The sequence below is a fragment of the Cryptomeria japonica genome, chromosome 4 (genome assembly GCF_030272615.1).
Source record: "Cryptomeria japonica chromosome 4, Sugi_1.0, whole genome shotgun sequence".
Classification (NCBI taxonomy): domain Eukaryota; kingdom Viridiplantae; phylum Streptophyta; class Pinopsida; order Cupressales; family Cupressaceae; genus Cryptomeria; species Cryptomeria japonica.
This window is the reverse complement of record NC_081408.1, coordinates 667142372-667164943: the sequence shown is the minus strand read 5'-3', so window position 1 is coordinate 667164943 and position 22572 is coordinate 667142372. Positions and strand designations below refer to the sequence as shown.

The 22572-nt window shown below is 42.5% G+C and overlaps 1 protein-coding gene across 1 annotated transcript in view; it reads right to left on the bottom strand.

The window, feature by feature from the left end:
- LOC131061847 (phototropin-2) overlaps nt 1-22572 on the bottom strand; it is a 446814-nt gene that overhangs the window by 321161 nt on the left and 103081 nt on the right. Inside the window, exons 9-10 of the mRNA XM_057995710.2 lie at nt 8902-8951; nt 8669-8773 (exon numbers count right to left, since the gene is read on the bottom strand). Coding sequence (XP_057851693.2) covers nt 8669-8773; nt 8902-8951 — 155 coding nt within the window. The remainder of the gene's footprint in view (nt 1-8668; nt 8774-8901; nt 8952-22572) is intronic.

Sequence of the window (22572 nt, the reverse complement as noted above, 5' to 3'; positions counted from 1 at the left end):
AACGCTAACTTAGGAAATATTTAAATATATTAAAAAAATAACCCAAATAGCTACAGAAAGCTCGAAACACACCAAAAGCCTGAAACTGAACCTATCACCTGTCTGTGACTGATGTCAGAAATCATGGATCAACTGGTAGTCTCATCCCTAAAATCTACAGATGCTCCTAGAAACTAGGAAACACACCCAAATCTCCTAAAACTGAAACCAAAGAATGGTCTCATGGAACCCCAACCCTAGATGTTGTAATAACCTCCTAAGAGTAGGAACAACCTCCTAAAATGTAGGAACTACCTCCTAAAATCAAGGAACTACTCCAAACTGGTCTACTACTGCCAAAAACACCAAATCCAAACACTAAATATCCTAACTGAGTCTCTATTCACTATTGGCAGCCTACAAGACTCCATAATAGGCTAACTCACATGTCTCTGCTAGACAGAGCTAAAGAGGGGACATGACACTTTCTAACCTTAACGGGTTATTTGTTGTGGATGATTGTTATTGGCATAAAAACAAAAAACAAAAAAACTAGGATATTACATATAATGTAGTTCATGGAACATGAAAAGGTTAGTAGTGATCCATAAAACCATATATGGTGAATAGATGAGTGTGTTCTTGTTCATGTCCAGGTTCATGGTAAACCCATGTGAAAACCAGGAAAGGTTAGTGAGAGGTTCCTTTCATTTGAATCAAGATAATGAGTCAGAAGAATTGGTCTTCTACAGTGGAGAGTATGAATGGTCTTACCATGTTTCTACTAAGGAGAGTGCTTGGCTTGTTATTTGTCCATTATGAATTGTTTTAACAACTCCCTAATTCTAGGATTAGTTAAAACTATATGAGAGAAATTTAGGAAGACTTCTTTCTATAAAGTGTATATCTTGAATGGTTTTAACAACTCCCTATTCTAGGATTAGTTAAAACTATATGAGAGAAATTTCGGAAGACTTCTTTCTATAAAGTGTATATCTTGAATGGTTTTATATATGAATAAAATCTATTATCTTTTGTGTTGTGCTCTAAAAGTTGACAAATATCGTATGGCTTTTCTCTAGATTTGTTGAAATTAGGTGAGGTTTCTTTTCACCTTTGTGGTGGACTATGTTCCCCTAATCTAGGATCCTTATAGAATCTCTCCTTTGTTGATTTCTTGGTGCAATTCCTTTGCTTCACTAATTTCCTCTTCATTCCTTTATCCATTGCTAACTCAATATAAAAGAAATAAGTCCCTAATATCTTTGTAAAATCTCTTACAGACTCCTTTTGCTGATTCTCTCTTGTTCAAGTTGAGCCACTATATATCCCTTCTTGAAGCATGAGTTCTTGTCTTATTTAGCACAGGGGATGAATCTTGATCTAAGAAGTTCACCTCTTTATGTGACAATTTTAGTTTAGAAAACACCCTTTCATTACTTAATGACATTTAATTTGTTCATATAGAGGTTTCCCATTACTCATAAAGTACATAAGACAAAATAAAGAGTGTTCTTTTTCCTAATCATTGTTTCTCTCCATAATATAATATTTAACTTCTTCACATAATGAAACCCAAACCTTGGTCATTCAGCAACAATCACCTACTCAGAGCCTCAATAAGAGATGCTTCCAGAGATTGTAAAGATACCAACAACCATTGAAGCAATGTCAAAAGTACCTTTTTAGATGATTTCCCTTCGTAGTAAAGTATGAGTAAACACAACTTCTACAAGTAGAACCATAGAACCTTGATTCCTTGATAATAAAAATCCTTCCTCGCCTTGAACTTCTTCAACTTGACTTCTTGGAGTTCTGTCTCCATTGCTTTGGCTCTTGCTGAGGTTGTCAAGGAAAATCGGCCAATTTGCAATGGACTATGAGAGGATATGTTGATGCCTAACTTATGGTTAGCTAATTGGACTACATGAACTATCATCAACTGCCTAGCCAACTCCATTAGGATGATCTTATCGATAGGATATCTGGGAAGCATATATGTCTGATCTTCAAAACATCCAACTCTCATGTAAGTGAAAGTTGGAAACTGAAGAAACAAGCATCCATACTCATTCACCTTCTTCCAAGCTGCCTCGGACACTCTCTTATTCTTAAGTGTTTTATCAAATAAACACATGAAATAGCCAAACAAAGCATCGTGCTGGTGCAGGAGCACTTGAACAAATTTTGTTGCATAGGTTCCAGGAGTTAGGAATATTGAGACTTTGGTTTGTTATAAGATCAATAGGTTAGTGAACAAGTACTCAAATGCATGTAAGGACCCTAGGAGTCACTGATTGGCAATATTGGCCGATGGGCTCTTAAGGGTGCCAGGTAGAGTACTTGGTAGAATAAGTTGGTTTTATGTTAGAATAGGTTGTTTGATGTGGTTTAATGGTTTTTAAGGTCATTTGGACCTTTAGAAGTGATCTAAGTTTGATTTGGACCAAAGTTGCTCAATTATGTAAAAGATTGTAAAAAGTTCCAAAAAGTTGCTCATAGCAACTTTGCAACTTCTGCATTTTTCAAACACCAACGGCTAGTTGGTTGTCTTTTTCAGTTAAAAGAGATTTGTAACCAACCCAAAGCCGATATAAGGCTTGGGGACAACCGATGAGAAGTTTGGTTGAAGAATTGGAATAAGGAGAGCAAGATTTAGCCTTCAATTTTTGTGTTTTCAGCGATTTGCATTGAAATTTCTTGGTATCGTACGATCTGTACGGACTTCCAAGCCCTGGCCAAGGCATGAATTGTTAGGACAAAGACACACGTTTCATTTCATGGTGATTTGAGGTTTCGAAGTGTTATAGTTTGTAAGTTTTGTCATTTTTGTTGCAAGCGGGTCTTAAAGACCTTAAAACAAGGACTTTGAAGATTCTATGGCTCATACCTAGCATTCCATGGTTCATACCTAGCATTCCATGGTAGAACTCTGTACTGAAACCTTGTGGAATGCTAGGAGGCCTTGTAAAGTATGTTTGCATTTTGTTTTTAAGACAAGGGAGGCTAAATTCCAGATTTGCCACCATACCCTAGGCTTGGCACGTTGAGTTCGCAAGCAATGACGAACATGGACAGCAGGCTCTAGATGGGTAAATCCGTTGGATGGATTTGGTTCCAAGTTGGATTGGACATCCTCAGGGGTGTACAGAACTGAAACAATCACCAGAATCCTTGAGCAAGCGGACTAGTGAAGGCATTTGAATAAAACCCTATTTTGTAGGCTTAAAAGGAGGAATTAGGCCTAAAAAGGGTTAGGATGGTTAGCGACCAAACCCAAACCCAATTCTGAGCTATTGTATGAAAATTCCAAAAGGGTATCGTAAAAGCTAAAGATTTCATACCGGTGTGCAGATAAGTGCAAAATACCTAACCGATAGGGCTAATTGGACTAGGTCTCCTAGTAGGCCGAAAAGAGCAAATTGGACCTTAAGCTTGGAACCAGTAATCTCCAAAGTCCTAGTTGAAGGGATAGGGTTAGGAAACAACAACAATTCAACAATATGTGAGTTGGGAATATGTGAGAGAAGATCCTAAGGTGGAGGGGAGGTTGGCTCTTGGTGAAGGTGTGAGAAGGTGTTGAGTAGGAGAGTCTCCATTAAGGAGTGTTGGACACTCACTAAACAAGAGAAGGTCACCTTAGTCTAATGACCTTAGGAAGGTCATTCAGGGTGGGCCCCACAACCTTTGGTAGGTTGGAAAGAGCGGAACCATTGGATGGTTCAAGAGACTGTCTAGAGAGACATCCAGAATAAGCAAACCCAGTAGGAGTGAGCAACCCCTCTACATCAGATTGGTATCAGAGCCACTTGATTGAACAAAGTGGAGTATGTCAGACCAAGGGGTAGAATCAGAAGCCAGCAGCATGCCACCGAAGGCAATGAGTCAAGAGGCCATTAGAAAGCTGGTCCAAGACATGCTTAGTGAAGCCTAGGAGCAAGATTCCAAGAAAGGTAAGGGCAAGATCACAAAGTGGGGTGATGAAACTGATGATGAAGATGCAAATGTGATAGGAGTGGTAGTAGAAAAGAAGGAGTTGGAGAAAGATCAGCAAATCTACTTAGATGCCCTTAAATCTCTCAACAAAGATAGCCTAGATGGTTTACCGATCTATAGTGGTAGCCTAAATGGAGAAGAACTACTGGATTGGATAGAAGCTTTGAACAACTATTTTTAATACAAGGAGGTTGCAGAAGAGAAGACGGTCAATATGGCTAAGACCAAGTTGAAAGGACCGACTTTAGTATGGTGGAACATGATGCAAGAAGAGAGGAAACAAACCGGAAGAAAGAAGATCAACTCTTGGGAGAGAATGAAGATCAAAATCAAAACTCAATTCCTTCCACTAGATTATGAGGTGCAGATACACAAGAAATTGATGAGTTTGAGGCAAAAGGAAATGGATGTGAGTGCTTATACAGAGGAGTTCAACAAACTAACTCTAAGAGCAAGGAAACAAGAGGAAGAAGTGGAGAAGGTAGCCAGATACCTAAATGGTCTAAGATAAAACATTCAAGATGAAATTAGCATGATGGCACCTGAGACAGTTCATAAGAGTTTTCAGTTGGCCTTGAGAGCAAAGGACAAGATAGAGAGGAAAAGTGAGTTCAATCAAAGAGGTAGAGGTGGTAAGGGATTCAGAGGAAGAGGCACCTTTGGAAGGGGTCATAACTCTGGAAAGAATGAAGAAAGCAATCAAACTGAACATAATGGGGATAACTTTGGCAAGAATGGTCCGTTTAGAGGCAACTCTAGAGGAAGAAACAACTTTAGGGGCAGATTTGGTACTCAAGGAACAAGACCCACAGTTTTCACCGGTAAATGCTTTCATTGTCATCAAGTGGGCCACACAATGAACCGGTGTCCTAAAAAGACTTCAAGTTCTTATGTAGGTGACAGAAGAACACAATTGGTGCAGAAGGAAGATAATCAAAGTGTTACCTCACCAATTAGCAAAGCTGGACCAATTTTAGATGGAGAGAACCTGATGTTAAGGAGGACCTTGTTCAAGGTACCGCAGGCCAAAGAACCTACTCAAAGAAAGACACTCTTCAAAACCACTTGCAGATCATATGGTAAGATTTGTAGGGTCATAGTGGATTCGGGACCTACTAAGAACATTGTAGCAGTTGAGATGGTAGATAAACTCAAGTTGAAAAGGTTGCCACATACCAATCCATATAAGGTATCATGGTTGAGTAAAGGACAACATGTGCTAGTTGATGAGCAAGCCTGGATAGATTTGAAATCGGAGAATATAGGGACAGAGTGCTATGTGATATACTACCAATGGATGCTTGCCATTTGTTGCTTGGATGCCATTGACAATGTGATGTTAAAGCCATACATGATGGGGAGAAGAATTCTTATGTTATCACCAAGGAAGGAAGGAAGTTCCAAATGGATCCTTTGGTTGGACAGGGAGAAGAAAGACATGTGGGATCCAGTGTTATGTTTCTTAGTGGGAAGGAGTTCCTAAAAGAGTTGAAGCATGAGGGGGACCAAGGATATGCCATCATAGTGAAACCAAAAGAAGAGGCAAAGTCTAAACCTAAACCGGTAGTACCTCAAGAAGTGAAGACCTTGTTGGACTGGTACAATGACATTGTGGTGAATGAAATACCAGATGCTTTACCCCCATACAAAGATGTGAACCATCAAATAGACCTCATACCCGGAGCTACCTTGCTAAACAAAGCTTCTTACAAAATGACACCAACTCAAAATGAAGAAATAGCAAGACAAGAGCAAGAATTGCTAGAAAAGGGGTTGATGAAGAAGAGTCCAAGCCCATGTGCAGTACCTACTATCTTGGTACCTAAGAAAGATGGAAAATGGAGTATGTTCACCGACTCAAGAGCCATCAACAAGATTACCATCAAATACTGGTTTCCAATGCCAAGAATTGAGGATCTAATGGACTACCTAGGAGGAGCTTGTTACTTTTCAAAGATAGATTTAAAATCAGGTTATCATCAAATAAGGATCAGACCTAGAGATGAGTGGAAATCAGCTTTTAAGAGTAATGAGGGGCTCTATGAATGGTTGGTGATGCCCTTTGGGCTCACAAATGCACCTAGCACCTTCATGAAACTCATGAATGAAGTGCTTGCAAAATTTATTGGTAAATTTGTGATTGTTTATCTTGATGCCAAATTGTGGACTTCATTCAGGGATTCAATCTGTGCTTATTGGAGAATAATCATTAGGGGTTTGAAGAGTTTGATGAGTTATCTATTGCAGACCCGAATATTCATAAAGGCTGTGATTATTAGTGATTTAGGAGGCATTCAACACGCCATACAGTTGCTGCTTGGACAGGCCATACCACTTCCTTACTAGATGTAGATCCAAAATATATTATTGCTGCAATTATAAATCAGATTTGAAGCATTTGTTTGTTGAAGAATTCATCTGTTGTTGATATTCATACTTTCAAAGGGTTTCAAGCCATGTATTACCTATGAGTTCATTAATTGTAACTACTAGATATTCTAGGTATTGTTTTTTTAGATAATAGGGGTTATTTAATGAACTGGGTCATCATTATATTGTGAAACTTCAGAGTATTCAAGCTATTATAAAAATATGGAATTTTCAGGTGTGTGTTTTCAATTCAATTTTAGTTTCGAGTTGGAAAAATTATTATTGCAATATCTTTTATTTGCTGCATTATATTGTCATAACAAACATTGAAAATATACCACATTGTTTTGATCCACATTCATTTATCAAAACAATCACAAACAAGGCAGAAAATTGGTATTTACAAGAATCTCCTTGGAGAGGGTTCCTACAAAAAATCCTTCATTCCTTTGGAGCTTGCACTATCCCTGTGAAGTTGCGATATATCTCTGGTGAAGCAGGGATTAGTTTATGGAAATCTGTCTACCCGTAGCACCAACCATTTCTATCATTGTACTTAGGATCCCTAAACCCTATCTCTTTTGTTGTTTATTTTTCCCAACTTGAGATTCAAAGCATCGTCAAATGCAGGCCAGCTTGTTGTAAACCTAAGCCCCTTGTGTTACCAGGAAAACACATCAAACCATTGAGTTATCCCATAGTCAAGACCTGACATTTGGAACCTTGAGGTTGTCCCCTTTAATTATTCATAACAACATTAGGGATCACCTTATTCAAGAGAGGATATGATACTCAACATTCTATTATGTGTTGAGTGGAAAGAGTCGGAGCATGACTTTAGCCACGTCAACACACTTATTTGCAGAACTACGCACGTGACGCAAGGGGAAGTATAATGACAAAAAGCACATTTCAAACATTATCATGAAAACAAGAAAGAGGAAAGAAACCAAACACTAGATCGCACTTACCTGTAAACGAAAACCCCAAAACTGGAAGAAAAACTCGCCCAATCTTGAAATGTAGCTTCAAATGAGAGAGTTGGAACATGATTTCAAAACCCCAATAAGAACCTCAAATAGGAAACTAGGAAGAAAAATCATATTCCAACTACAATGCATTTAAGACGGTTCCCTTAATATCGCTTGGATAGAGAAGGCATGGCAAAGAAAAGGAATCGGGTCATGAGGAGCTTGATACAAGTATATGCAATGCTGGCAAATTTTGCTTAAGAGACAACAAGCACTTGCAATCGGGCCCTAAACCCCAGTTTGCAAGTAAATTACATTATGTTATTAAAAAAAAAACTTCACTTGTAATTGGGTCCTAGACCCGACTACAAGTCTCTTTTTTAAACTTTAAAGGAACCATGACCTCACTTACTTGTAATCAGCTCCCAGAGACCCGATTGCAAGTAAGTGCATTCACTTGCAATGCCTTCTAAAAGTTCCTACCACTTGCAAAGACCAACTCAAAACCCAAATTTACACAGAAAATAAGGAAAAAGGCCGCCAAAACCAACCAAGACTTAGGCAATGACGACAAAACACCCACTAGCAATTGGACGCAAACAAATACGAGTTTTGAACATTGTAAATCGTGCTTTAGAGACGAAAACTATGAATTTTAAGCAAAAATTTGTAGGGGTTGTCAATTTTTGAAAATTCAAAAATTAGGACAACGCAATCTCTATGTTTTCATTTTGTAAGTGAACATGATCACAGAGAGGGCCATTAAATTATATCAATTTAACCATCTAGAGCTTTATACTATTGACATTTATTTTAGTAATGTACTCTTCTATTACAATGAGCATGATTATTTAAAATATGTTGGTATAAAGAAGCAATGATATCTACCATCTACTATATTCAAGCATCATTGGTCTAGTTTGTTGGAACTTGGAAGGATCTGCAAATGATGTTAAATTGTTGTGAAATGAAGTTCAACCATAACTTCTTATTTTTCCAATGTACAACCTCTTCCACCAAATAATTAAGCTAACATGTGTACAATACTACAATCATTCACAATGGAGGCATGGACTTTACTAAAGAGATAAGAGATCATCTTTTTTAATATAATTGTACATGTGTATGTAGTCATGGGGCCTCAATCGCACAAATGTCCTTTATGATACATTAAACCTTCAAATTCAGTAAGAAAATATGATTACAAAATTTTAATGAACAAGTATAAACAATGGAATCCAAAAGAACATGATTTTAGCATCTATAAATAAGAAAAATGCACTTTAGAAGAATATGTCAAGCATCTATAAGCTGTACAACTTATACCTAAAACTAACACTAAAAGACATTACCAACTTTGCACTTTCTAGTTCTGTTTTCTCTGAAAGACGATTACGCAATGGTTCCACATGCTCACTTCCATCAAGTTGAACTCCAATGAAATATTGCAGCTCTCCCTTCAGTATAAGAAAAGTTTGAAAGCCTTAGAAGTAGAAAGCATAGGTATATACATAAAGGAGCAAACTAAACTAAGTTATGTGAGGCCATAGTTTCATACAAATGAAAAATGCACATTGCCAGTTACCTTTTGATCACGCATAGGTTGTAAGTGGAATAAATTCCAAAACTTTTTACCTGTGTATGCGATCAATTTGATTGCAATCAATATCAATACAAGAAGATAAGTAAAGGAAGTCAAATTGTATAATTTGTACAAAACTAAGAATACACTGCAAAATCAACATAAAATTTATTTAAACGGCCTGCTATGTTATTCTTCCTATTCCTTTTCTATAATACTTCCTTCAATTTCATTTCTATTATAACACAGTAAATGTGGTTAATTTGCTTTTCATTCACGACACAATCAAACAACCAATAATGATTTAGTCAATAGCTAACAAATGTTTCTCTCATGGGATTTACATGTGTCACATTTGTCTTGGAAATAGCTTTAACTCCAAACTTTATTCACATGGCTATTTTATTATCTTTAACATGGTTGTACAATCTTTCAAAACAAAATACAAGGTATATTAATGGAGATAATGATACTCAAAAGATAGTTTCTAGAGACTCAATTTTGGGTTGTTCCCCATGTGTGCTTTTCTTTATATCTAGAACCTTCTTTTTTCCCCTAGTTATTTCTATTGCACCTTTTGTATGTTCCAGTCCTGTCGATCTATTTTCTGTCATTTGTGAACATTAACATTCTTGTTTCTTTCTTTTACCTTTCTATCTTGGATTGAATTTTTAAATACCATATTCATTGATCCAACATGTGCCAATAAGAGACAAAAATAAGTAGCACAACAAAACTGTGCTTTCTAAATTATTACATGTGGCTGATATATTAAGTACAAAAGATAGATACTATTGTTGGCAGTTTGTTTTCATTGAAGCCCTTAATGTAATTATTGACTAGTCCACTAGACAAAAAACAAAAAAAGCAAGATGTGGGAAGATCACCATAAAGTGGGTAATATCCTTCTATCTTTGAGAAGGCCAGCCCCTCATACAATGAAGTTTCGGGTTTTATATTCTTTTAACCAAAATCTTAAAAAAGGAGTAAAAATCTATACAAGCTAAAGATAGAGAAAAGTGGGATATTTTTCTTCAAGATCAGATTTACTACTATAGGGGTTACTTCAGCCTTGGATTTTAGGTGTGATCCTAGTGGCATTAACCCTCCTAGCCCTTGACACTCCCCGATGAGCATTATCAGATCTTGTATTGGCCCCTTCACAGTGATCAATGACAACACTAGCAACTTCACCATATCTAGTCTAGAAAAATTACTTGATGTTCTTCAATTTTCTTTTGTGGATTCTCTTTTCTCTTTGGGGTTCTTGTTCCCCTTTCTTAGCTATTTGTAACTATTTACTGAAGACTTGTTTTGGTGCTCACATATTGTTTTGTGTCTCTTATCTTTATTCTTCACCTTGGTAGGAACTTTAAGTCTATTGTATATTGTTGTTCTGTTGAGTTCAGCAGAAATAGCGGATGAGGACATTCAGAAGCATCTTAACAGTAGACAGTTTGAATGAGATTTTTGAGGAGACCAAACTTCACACTATTGCAAGTTTCTTGATGAGGATACATAATAGAAGAGTTGACATGGGAAGAAAAATGAAAGTGGATTAATGCTGGCTCTCTTGGTCCCTTAGACCACCCAGTCTCATGGACAGTATTAAAATTATTCAATTCAATTCAATTGACCTACTTTGGTCATCCATGGACATTAATATTTTTCTATTTTTTATTTTTATTTCTAAGTCTCAACTTCAGAAAAAGAAAAACAGTTTCTGTGCACATTAATGATGAGAAGTGATGCAAGGGCATCTGGGAGGTCGTCAAATAAATCTTGCATCAATTTAATGAGTTTGTTGTTTACCTGTAAATTTTGAAATTTTCTTTCTTTGAAGAATTTGTTTTATTCTTTAGCTTTAAAAATCTTCAAAAGGTAAAGAATTGAAGACATGGTTAATGGAAGACAAGTGTCATACCTCCAGCAGATGAAATGAATTAGAATAAAAATTCATTGCAAATGATTTAAATGAAATATGCAACACCGAATCTTGAAGCTGGAAAGCCAAACTTAATGTGGCAAGTAAAGGGGCTGAAGATGAATTGAAAACCAAAAGAGTGAAAATCATTAAAAATACCAAACATTGAAGGGGTATAGAGGATTTTTGTCTCCATCTATGATAAGAAAATATTAAAAAGAAAATAGATTGCAAAAAAACAGGGGCATGGAAGTTTAAAAGAAATTGGAAACATAATTTTTAATCTCTATTAAGTGAAAAAAAGTGACGCAACGTATGGTTTTTTTCTTCCAATGTGCTGGAAGACAAGAACGTTTTATTGTAGTTTTAAAGAAGGGAAGTAAAAGAACAACCAGTGAATAAGGCATGAGTGTTTGCCCTCTCGGGTGAATAACTTAAAACATAAAGCACCTAATGCAGAATAATAATGCCATAGATACCAGATGCAATATATCAGATGTTATTCCATTCGTAAGTGTCTTACACAAGTTACATTCGGAAGTATATAAAGATGCCGAGGGGGTGCGAGTGCCAACCGTCGCACCGCAACTACCACCGCTCGGCTGCCAACTAACAAACTTGATTACAACTTAATTAACTAGTCGTATTCTCGTATACAATAATGCGGCTAACATCATCCCCCCCAAAAGAAAAGTCGTCTCCAGGCGACTTACAACAAAAATGGAGATCATGCACCTAGACTATAGACATATCAGAAAAACTAGGGAGGGGGCTGAGGAAGCATCCCTGAAATAGAAGGCTGAGATGCCGGTGTCTGGACAGCCAAACAGGCGCGGAGCTCATACACCTGCTGAGTGCGTACAGTCACATCTCGCTTTGCCACCAATACTTTCTCCAAAGCTGTCTTCACCATGTGTGCGGCTTCCAGCAACTCCTTCTCTTTTGTATCTGCTGCCTCCGTCGCACAGACCAACCGAGTCTGCAACACACTCCTCTCGGCACTGACGGCATCCAACTCCTGCTGCACGTGGCTCCTCACATTCTGCTCAGCCGCCAAACGAGTCTCTACCTCGGCCTTCTCTGCCCGGGTCTCAGTCGTCTCTGCGCGGGCCACCTCCAGCTATGCCAACAACTGCGCTCTCTCGACTGCCCATGAGGCCTGCTGATTGGCCACCTCCTTCTCCAACGCTACTCATGCAGCCTCCCTGACTACAGACTCCTACTGTGTACACCTCAATGTATAATAGGCATCCCGGTAGACCTGCTCGATCTCGCAGACAACTGCGGTCACCCGACTCTCCACAACGGGCTGATGCAGCCTCCAAGCCTGGATCATCTCCTCTGTCTCCGTAGTCGGCCACCCCTGAGACTTAAAGCAGGTAGCAAAGGTTGTCGGGCAGCCCACCCACATAAACTGTAAGACCTGCTCTAGCTCCACCACCACCTGCTGCAATGCTTGCGTCTGGGCAGCGGCCACCACCCGCCTACCCCTCGTCACCATATCAACCATGTCAGCTAGATAGGTCTCAATATCCTCCCCCGTCTGCGCTGAAGGCTGTGAAGTCTCTGGTGGAACGGATGCAACGACATCCTGCTGTGAAGGTACCTCCTCTACCACCGAAGGTGTACCATCTCCAGGTGCCTGCCCAGCAGAGGTGACCTCCCCTGCCTCGTTCCCAACTGTGAGTCCATGTGCCTCTCCTGATGAGTCATCCAAGTCTACTACCTCTGCTCTAGTCTCTCAACACGGTGAGAATACAACAACTCCCTCTGGTTGTGCCAGTGTCATCTGAAACCGTTGTGTGAGCCAGCTCTGCATAGCCACGAGGTCGGCACACATCTCTATGACCGAGGGATGGTTCGCTGTCATCGGCTCCTCCAACAAGGAAGCGGAAACAGTCACCACTGCGTCACTACCCATGACGTCCAACCGCACCTGAGACTTGGTATCCACCACCTCTGTCAGCCCCTGCTCCTCAACGACCACTACTCGATGCGGTGACTCCTCCGTCCCTGACTCTGCCATGTCCTCGGTAAGTGCTGTCGTGGTTGGGCCCGGTGATGCTCCCTGGTGCTCGTGCTGGAGGGGACCAAGTGTAACAGGCGTACGGCTTTGCCCAAAGGCCGGAATACAGGGGCCGCCCACTCTAAATGATGGCACAGGCATGCCCATCGGTAGCAGGGGTGGGGCAAACAGGACTTGTACCGGCTCCTCCGTCGCCCGGCTACTATCGTCCTCCTCTTCCGTTTCTGATTCCTCTGTGCTACTGGAATCCCTCCCGCTGTCAAGCTCCCCTGAAGCCGAGGCCGTATCTACCACCCTTTTCCGCTTCGCGGAAGAGTGCCCAATGTCCAAGTGCCTCCAATACATTATTGGAGGCTCACTTGTTGTCAACGATCCCTGTGGTCATATCTCCAACTCTTCCTCGGGCACTGCTTCCCGCGTGGCCTCCAGGAACAACCCTATAGCATAGTGAGGCATATAGAATGTGCGATGCTGCAGCATCAAACACTCATACATACGCTCTGCAAGTAACACGGCCCAATCATACACGATGCCATTCATCAACCCGTTCATCAGCATAATCTGAGGGAGGGCAATGTCCGACGCCCTACCCGACCCTGTCAATCTGCTCTTGATGACATCCATAATGCATCTCCAGTGGCCCTCCGCAACCAAAGTCTTACGGATTCCTCGACCCTTCGTGGCACTAGCCACGCTGTCCAACTCTGCTATCGTCAAGTTCCTCAAGATTAATTTAATCCACCGCTCCTTTTCTTCCCGTTTCATCTTTTTAGCCTTCAGTTCTATTTTCTTGCCCTGTCTGCCTAGGATGTTGAATACCCTCGTGAAGTCCCCTGCTTTGAAAGATACGGTAACATCCCTCCCGAGGTATTCGAAAGTGTTGGTGCATGTGTGCCTATCGAAGGTGTCTACCATGAACCGTAGGGAACCCTCATACTCGCGGATAGGAAACACGGGCATCCGAATAGCCCACTCCACTTCCACCTTTCGGAGGTTTCGCTTCACCAGATCATCCTCGAGAGTGTCCTGCCACCATTTCCGGCATTTCGACCCATTCAAGCCTTCAAAGGTGATGTTCTGGGGCGTCAATGTGTTTTTCGCACTTATGGCAGTCTGTGGTGCCTTCTGTTTTTGCTTTTGTCAGGCACTGGCATCCATGGTGCCACCTGCAACACGTACTCCTGACGCTAAAACCCTAATATTGCTATCCCTTTGGCTGCTACTGGAGGAAGCCTGCAGCCGTTTTTTCCAACTTCGTTTCCCTGCTAAATCCATTAATTTCTAGTATAACTTGATATAACTGATTTCCGGCTAAAAATCCTACGGTAGTTGGACACCTTCGTAACAGCCTTCTTTGTTGTGTATGGTTGCTGCTGTGCGGGCTGCTGGGGGTTTCCTTCGCCTTCCTTTTGTTCCTTTTCCGTCTCCCCTATGCGTGGGCTGCGTGGTGTTCCTTTATGCCGGCTGCGTGGTTTTCTTTATGCTGGTGCGGTGTGTTTCTTTTTCCTTGTTGTGTGGCGTGCTTCTTTTTTCTTGCTGTGCGGCGTTCTTCTTTTTTCTTGCTGTGCGTTGCACGGGGGTTTTGTGTTTCCTTATTTGCCTTACACGGGGGTTTATGCTAGGTGTGCGGTGTGTGGGTGACCACCGCACGGTGGCATCCACCTTTAGTGGCCCCACCGCACGGTGGTTCCACCATACGATGGAACCACTTTTTTTTCTTTTTTTTAATTTTTTAAAATTTTTTTTTTTTTTTTAATTTTTTTTTCCCCGTAAGGTACGGTTGACCGTACCCTTTTTTTTTTTTCTTACACAAGACTGACAAACATCCAGACTAGGGGGGCCAGGTTCCCTCCGTTCATGATAAATCTTTAATTTCGATCCATTGACGGCGTCTAGCACCTCCTTCTCGTCCAACGTCCACAACTTAATCGCCCCATTGGTATTGACCTCGCGTACCCTGAAGGGCCCTAGCCATCGCACTTTGAAATTCCCAGGTTTAATTTCGTTCTTCCCGTTGAATTTCAACACTAGCTGTCCGGGAGTAAACTTAATTCGCCGCAGGTGCTTGTCGTGCCACGCCTTTCGTCTTTGTTGGGCTGCCTCTGTGGCTGTGCCAGCATTCTTTTTTCGTCCAACTTACCTAAGGCATACAGTCTCTCCCTCAGACTCTCCATATCCCCGAGTTTGTTCTCTACTGCAATGTGAAGGCTTGGCACCATGAATTCCGCTGGCACCACCGCCTCCTGCCCGTACATGAGTTGGAACGGGGTCTGACCCGTGGTCACTTTGTAAGTCGTTTTGTAGGCCCATAGTACAGAGGGTAACATCTCCTCCCAATCTTTCTTTTCTACCCCGCAGGACTTGTAAATTACCGATACCAATATTTTGTTTGTGGCCTCCGCCTGGCCATTGGCACGTGGGTAGTACGGGCTCGATAATGAGTGAAAAATCTTGAACTCTGATGTCAATAGCCGTATGACATGGTTCACGAAGTGGCCCCCCCGGTCACTGGTCAACTGAATAGGTATACCATATCGCGTAATGATTTGTTCATAAATAAATTTCGCTATGCTTAATGCTGAATTATCCGGGAGAGCCCTTGCCTCCACCCACTTGGTCAAGTATTCTGTTGCAACTACAATGTACCGGCACCGTCGTGTGTGGCTGGCCTTAAGAGGACCCACAAAGTCGAGTCCCCATCATTCAAAGAGTTCCTGTGCGTGCAACGGGTTGAGGGGCATGAAGTCCCGCTTCAGAGGTTTGCCCGCCCATTGGCAAGTGTCGCACCCCACGACCCACTCCCTAGCGTCGTGATGTACCGTTGGCCACCACAGTCCTACGAGAAGCACCTTGCGGGCTATAGTGTCTAGGCCCATATGTCCACCTGTGGGTCCTTCGTGTGCCTCCCTTAATACGCTTGAGACTTCTTCCTCCATAACACAACGCCTTAATACCTGGTCCGGCCCCATTTTGTAGAGTAACCCGTTGATGAGCGAAAAAGTCCTGCTCCTTAAAATGAGCTTTCTCCGTTCCCCTGGAGGCATACCCTCCGGAAATCGAGACGTCAATAGGTACTCTCCAATCTTCCTGTACCACGAAGGGAGTACGGCTATTTGGAACAAGTGTGCATCCGGAAAATCATCATTTACTCCCTCTGGAGGTTCCCCCGACTTAATCCGGGACAGCTGGTCAGCTATGACATGGCTTTACCCTGGTCTTATCACAATTAAAAATGTGAACTCCTGCAGTAGCAATAGCCAACGGCTTATCCTCCCCTGGATAATAGGCTTGTTTACCAAGTACATGAGTGCCTGGTGGTCTACGTAAAATGTGAATGGTGTGGCCAGGAGGTAATGACGAAATTTCTGTACGGCATAGACCATACCAAGGGCTTCACGTTCTGTGGTACTGTAGTTCTTTTCTGCCTTCGAGAGCAACCTGCTGGCAAAGTAAACGGAGTGGTCCAACCCGTGTCCTCCTACTTGGGCAAATGTAGCCCCGATGGCATAGTTTAAGGCATCCACATAAACGTGGAATTCCTTATCCTAATTCGAGTATGCCAGTATGGGTGCTCCCATCAACCTTGTCTTCAGCTCTTCAAAGGCCTTGCTCTGTGGCTCTGCCCAAATGTATGGTTCCCCTTTCCGTGTCAACTTATCCAACGGGTGGGACACCTCAGCGAAGTTCTTGATGAACCTCCTGTAGTACCCCACATGACCAAGGAAGGACTTTATCCCCGTGACGTCCGTAGGAGGTTCCATTTCTACTATTACTCGAATCTTGTCCGGGTCCGTTTTCAATCCTTCTTTACACACAATGTGTCCCAGCAATCTTCCCCATGGTACCATGAATCTACATTTCTTCGGGTTGAGGGCCAACCGTGCCCTCCGACATCTCTCTAGGCACTCCCCGAGAGTTTTTAAGTGGATGTCCTGTCCGCTGTAAATAGACCAATCATCTAGGAAGGCTTTGGAGTTCCCCACCGACATCTTGTCGAAGATGTGCAAGATGATGCGCTGAAAGGTGGCAGGTGCAAGACCGAAGGGCATTCAGTTGTATGCGTACACACCGTCCTCCACCACGAAGGTTGTTTTCAACTTATCTTCCTCCGCAATGGATATCTGGTTGTACCCAGAGAACCCATCCATGAAAGAATAGATTTCATGTCCAGCTACTTCCTCCAAGATGCTGTCGGTGAAGGATATGGGAAACGGGTCTTTAATAGTGACAGCGTTTAGGCACCGGAAGTCTACACAGATCCGGATCTGATTGGCCTCTTTCTTGAGGGAAATCACAATGGGAGACACCCATTCGCTTGTCTGCACTTTGAAGATTATGCCCGCTTCCAACATCCGCTCAATTTTGTCGTTCACCCGTGCAGCATAATTTTTGTTCATTCGGTAAGGCTGCTTCCTCACCGGCTGGGCTCCCGGTACTGATGTTATTCGGTGTACACATAATTCTGGGGGCATGCCCTTCAAGTCCTTGTATGTCCATGCAAAGACATCCTTGTATTCAAGGAAAATTTTGAAGGCTGCGGCCTTCAGCACTGGATTCTAGTCATCTCCGACAAGGATGATCTTGGGGTCACTCGTCTCCCCGAGATTTGTTTCCTTTAAATTGGCTTCCTGATATTTAATGGGCTCCCCCTTCGAAAATTGGTGTGCCAGCGTCTCATTCACTGATGCCTCCCCTTCCTTGTACTCGCCATATTCAGGGGGAAATATATCTAGTTCTTCTTCGATGCTCAATACGTTGCACGAGGGTGTAAATAGTTCATAATCTCCCATTTGCCAATGGAAGAGGCCATTCAAAGAGTCCCCGTCATCCCCTGAGCATGCCTCCAGTTCTAACACCCCTTCGTCACTAGGCTCCATGTGGCATCCATCTCCACCCTTCACTAACTGGTCTCCCTCAGATTCCAAGTCAGAGGAGGAGGCTAACTCCTCACTCACCATCTGCGTACAGAGATCGATCACGTACTTCCTCCCGACGTTTTCCAAAGAAAGGGTATTCCGCTTCCAGTTATGGTTCGCTTTTGCTGCAATGAGCCACCCACGCCCGAGAATGGCGTCATATACTTTCTGCTTCAGGGGGATTACTACAAAATCCTGCACGAATGGCTGCGTGCCAACCATCACCTGTTGGCCCATGAGGGTACCAAGGGGTTTAATCCCATGTTGGTCTGCCCCTAGCAGGTTGAACGTAGGGGGCCACAATATTGGCTTTCCCAATTTTTTCCATGTCACTTCTGGGTGTACATTTACTCCTGACCCTCCGTCCACAATAGTGTCTGTCAAGGTAGTCCCCAATATACCCATTTCTACCACCGTCGGGTGGCGTTCGCTGTTGACTACCAACAACATGGGGTCGACCGTGGGGCTCACGACCTCCCTAAACACGGGGTCGGTTGTGGGGCTCACGACCTCCCTCGTTTTTACTTGTGGGGGTACAGAGTTTAAGATAGCCGTTTTTAGCTGTGGCATGGTCTCCAGGAGGTCTTGCATTCTCACGGGTACCGCTACCTGCAATATTTGCCGTAAGATTTCCTCTTCTCCCCTTGTCCATGGTGGACTTGCTGTCTAGTGGTTGTTCTGTCCTTGTGCGGCCATTTCCTTTGTGATCTCGTCTCTGGCCTCCCGCACTCTCTCAGTCCGTGTGGGGATTTGGGTAGGCAATCTTTTTAGCCTGCTCCCTTGTGATTGCCAACACTTCTGCCTTCGTGGGTTCTATGTTTAGAAGGTTTACACTAGGCTTCGGGCAATTTGCGTCCTCATGGTCGCCTGGCCCGCACCATCGGCAGAGGTGCTGAGGGTTGGCTTCCTTCGTGCAATCACAAGCGAAGTGTCCCCACTGATTGCAGGCCCTACACTAAATCATTGGCCGGCCCTTGGTGTCATACTGGATCCGGTTTCTATTATTGTTATTGTTATTGTTATTATTTCTTCCGCCGCCGCGTCTATTATCCCGATATCCTCCAGATGATGCCGTTGTGTTAGTTTGTTGGCCCGTACCCGCTGGTGCGGATGTTGTGGCCTGCTCCGTGAACAGCACCTGGTTCATTTGCGTGCTTCGGGTTTTCATGTTGTATGGGCACTCCTTAGTGGAGTGTCCCATCACTTGGCAAATCTCGCAGAATGCCTTCTTCAGGCAAGTACCCTTTGTGTGCCCCTCCTCTTTGCACTCAATGCACCATATGTCCCCTTCGGTCCGACTAGTGCTTCTCATTGTTTTGAATTCCCTTCTCATTCGCTCCATGTCTTTCTGGAGCGCTTGCACCCATTTGGCAGCCTCGTTGTCGCTGCTGCTTTCCTGTGACGAGTCATCCTCCTCGGACGAGCTATCCTTCTTCTTTTTCTTTGATGTCTTGGTCTCGCTCTCGAGATCCATCGCTCTATTCTATGCATCTTCGTACAATGTAGGTGGAACGATTTTCATCTTCTTTCAGAGGGAATGCTTTAGTCCCTCCACGAACCATCGCTTTTTCAACCCATTTGCTGGTTGACTCTCCATTTTTCCCAGTAGTTCCTTCAGCCGCCGACTATAAGCTCGCACTGTCTCATTCTTATTCTACTTCGTTCCATAGATCTCGGTGACTTTAGGTCGGGCCATGTGCTGACTTTAGCTTTGTCCATATCTGAAGGAGATCTATGGAACGAAGTAGAATAAGAATGAGACAGTGCGAGCTTATAGTCGGCACATGGCCCGACCTGAAGGAGTTTGGGATAGACTGTCTCATTCTTATTCTACTTCGGGCCATGTGCTGACTTTAGCTTTGTCCATATCTGAGTACCGTCTATGGCCACTCCCCTCAAGGTTGCTGGGAATTGTGTTACCCATTCATCTTGATCGATAATACCATTTGCTGACCATATGGTTTCACACGTTCGACAATGGCGAACGGGATCCTCCTTCCCGTCGCCATTAAACTTCGATAGTTTCTGTTTACCTGCCATTGATGGGGGTCGTCTCCCCTGCGGTGGCTGTTGTTGTGTCTGAGCCCCTGCGCCACTTCCTCCAGCGCCCGTGGTGTGTCCTGCGTGGGTGACTGGTGGTACCGTGTTCTACCTGCCGTGCGTCGCACCTACAGCCGTACGGTTGCCCTCCCCTTCGCTCTCACCCGCGCCCACTCCTGGTTCCCGTTGGTGATCTTCACTCCGTGGTGTAAGGGATAAGTTTCTAAACTGATCCCGAGTCTCCTCGACTAGATTTCGCCGTAACCTTGTTTCTTCCAGAAACTCTTCGTGGCTCCGCGTCCTACGATGCTTTGGCGATGCGTAGAAATTTCCGTCGGCTTCTACACCCTCCGTGGCACCTCCTTGGTCCCCTTGTGCCACCCTTCGGCAGGTCGTCCTTCGGCAAGTTGCCTCAGCCTCCGTCTACGTTCTACTTGCTGTTCCAGAATCAAGGCCCTCTGTGCGGCCTCCCACTCGTCCATTTCTACTTTTTTATTTCTATCTTTATTCAATAGGTTGGGCATTAATTATCGCACGTTTCCATAACTCACAATACATAAATCAAAACACGTCTTTATTAATTCATTTCCTCCAATACAACTCGTGTCAATGACACTTTTATTTGAATATAAAAAGTTCAAGGTTCAATTCCCTCTTGGCCTGGCGCCATCTCGTTCCGTTTCCCGTCGGTTGTTCTCTTCGTAGCATTGCAGGATTTATTGTCATCGCTCTTCCTGGGCAATCTCCTCCAGGCGGGCCTGTTGTGCCAGCGATGCCTATGCAAGCAACCGGGGGAGGTGGTTCATCAACCGGTTTACTGCCGGGCTAACCTCCAGCGCAATCCACACGGCACTTGGTGGGATTTCCGCCTCCGCTGCCTCTCATCGAACGTAGGTCTGGATGGCTACCTAGAGCAAAATTGAAAATTCTCGTGTTGCCGTGTCTTCTCCTGTGTAAAGTTTTGTTCGCACGTCGTCGACCTCTGGGTTTATTTCACCAACAGGTAGGCCCATTGTGTCCGTGCACCATCCACGTCTTCCGTTCCCGAGTACGTCTAGGCAACGGCGCCAAATGTTTGCCCTCTCAGGTGAATAACTTAAAACATAAAGCACGTAATGTAGAATAATAATGCCATAGATACCAGATGCAATATATCAGATGTTATTCCATTCGTAAGTGTCTTACACAAGTTACATTCGGAAGTATATAAAGATGCCGAGAGGGTGCGAGTGCCAACCGTCGCACCGCAACTACCACCGCTCGGCTGCCAACTAACAAACCCGATTACAACTTAATTAACTAGTCGTATTCCCGTATACAATAATGCGGCTAACAATGAGAGGGTGTATAAATAGAGAGTGTGAAAATGATTAAAGAGAAACGTTGTGATTTTGCAGGTCAATTTCCAAGAGAAGAGGAAGCTGCACTGAAAAGAAATTTAATTTGTGGAGGAAAGGAAAGAGTCCATAGTGTTAAAAATATTGTCGTTGATGTTAAAGATACAAAGATGAAGTTTGCTATCATTAATGTCAAAAGAAGAACAAGGAGATTGTTGAGAGATTGTCATTGAGTTATCATCATTATCGTTGTAAGTTATGGAAGTTACGAAGAGTCAATTTAATATATTCAATGATTGGCATGGTGTTGCTATATACATTGATCATATTCAAGACACTAAGAAAATTCTCATCACTGGAGAAAAGTGTCATTAGCATACAAGTGAAATTCATGAAAGAACCAACTATAAAGAATCACCTCAATAGAAGGAGATATACTGATGCAGCAATAACATAGGCAAGTTATGGGGAGTCTATAAATGGCGAGTTCATAAATGATAGCGATTACACTTTAGCATCAAATCTATTAAGAATGACCAAGATTATCAATGCTAGAGAATGAAAAATACTGATTGATATGTTTATGATGAAGATCACATAAGAAATGACAATGCAGCGATATAATATTCATAGAAAAGGTGATGACTGACTCTATATGATAGCTGGGATAATAATAAAGAAAAGTTTACTATGCAGTAATTGGAATATAAGTGATAGTATTGATTCAATTTGAAAGAGATTGACACTTAACAAATGACAGTGATTAATAGTAAGCTGAAGATCAGCTACTAGTGAAGGAAATAATCATTCTTATTTGCAAAAGGTGCAACCAGTTTGGGAAATGTCTCATTTAAAAGAGATGTCTATTTGCATTAAGATATGTCCTTTTGAACAAACATGAAGATATATATAGAGATTCAAGCATATACACCAGATTGATGGAGTACATTTTATGAAGATCATTGCAGACTTGTGGAGAAGTAAATAAGGAGTTTATTGCAGACTTGTGGAGAAGTAAATAAGGAGTTTATTGCAGAATTTTGAAAGAGGTGATAATGGTCATCTAGTGATAGATTCATGATCAGATTATAGGGAGACCATATAGAAGACTTGTGGTCTGATTTATAGAAGACTTGAAGGTGGTAAAAAGAGCTTCATTATAGCAAAATAGTGAAGAGAGATTTGTGGCAGACCTATAGACAATTCATAGCAGATTTGAGATCAATTTGAAAAGAAGATTTATAGCTTAAGTTGTGAAAAACAAGATCATCCATCATCCATTGATTAAGCAACACTACTAAGGTGGAAATTTGAATGAGGGGTTGGTGCTTCTAAATTTGTAAAGAAATTATTATATAAAGCAAGTACTTTGCCATGGTTATCTCCCATAAAGGTTTCCATGTAAATATTATGTTATTGTATTCTTTGCAT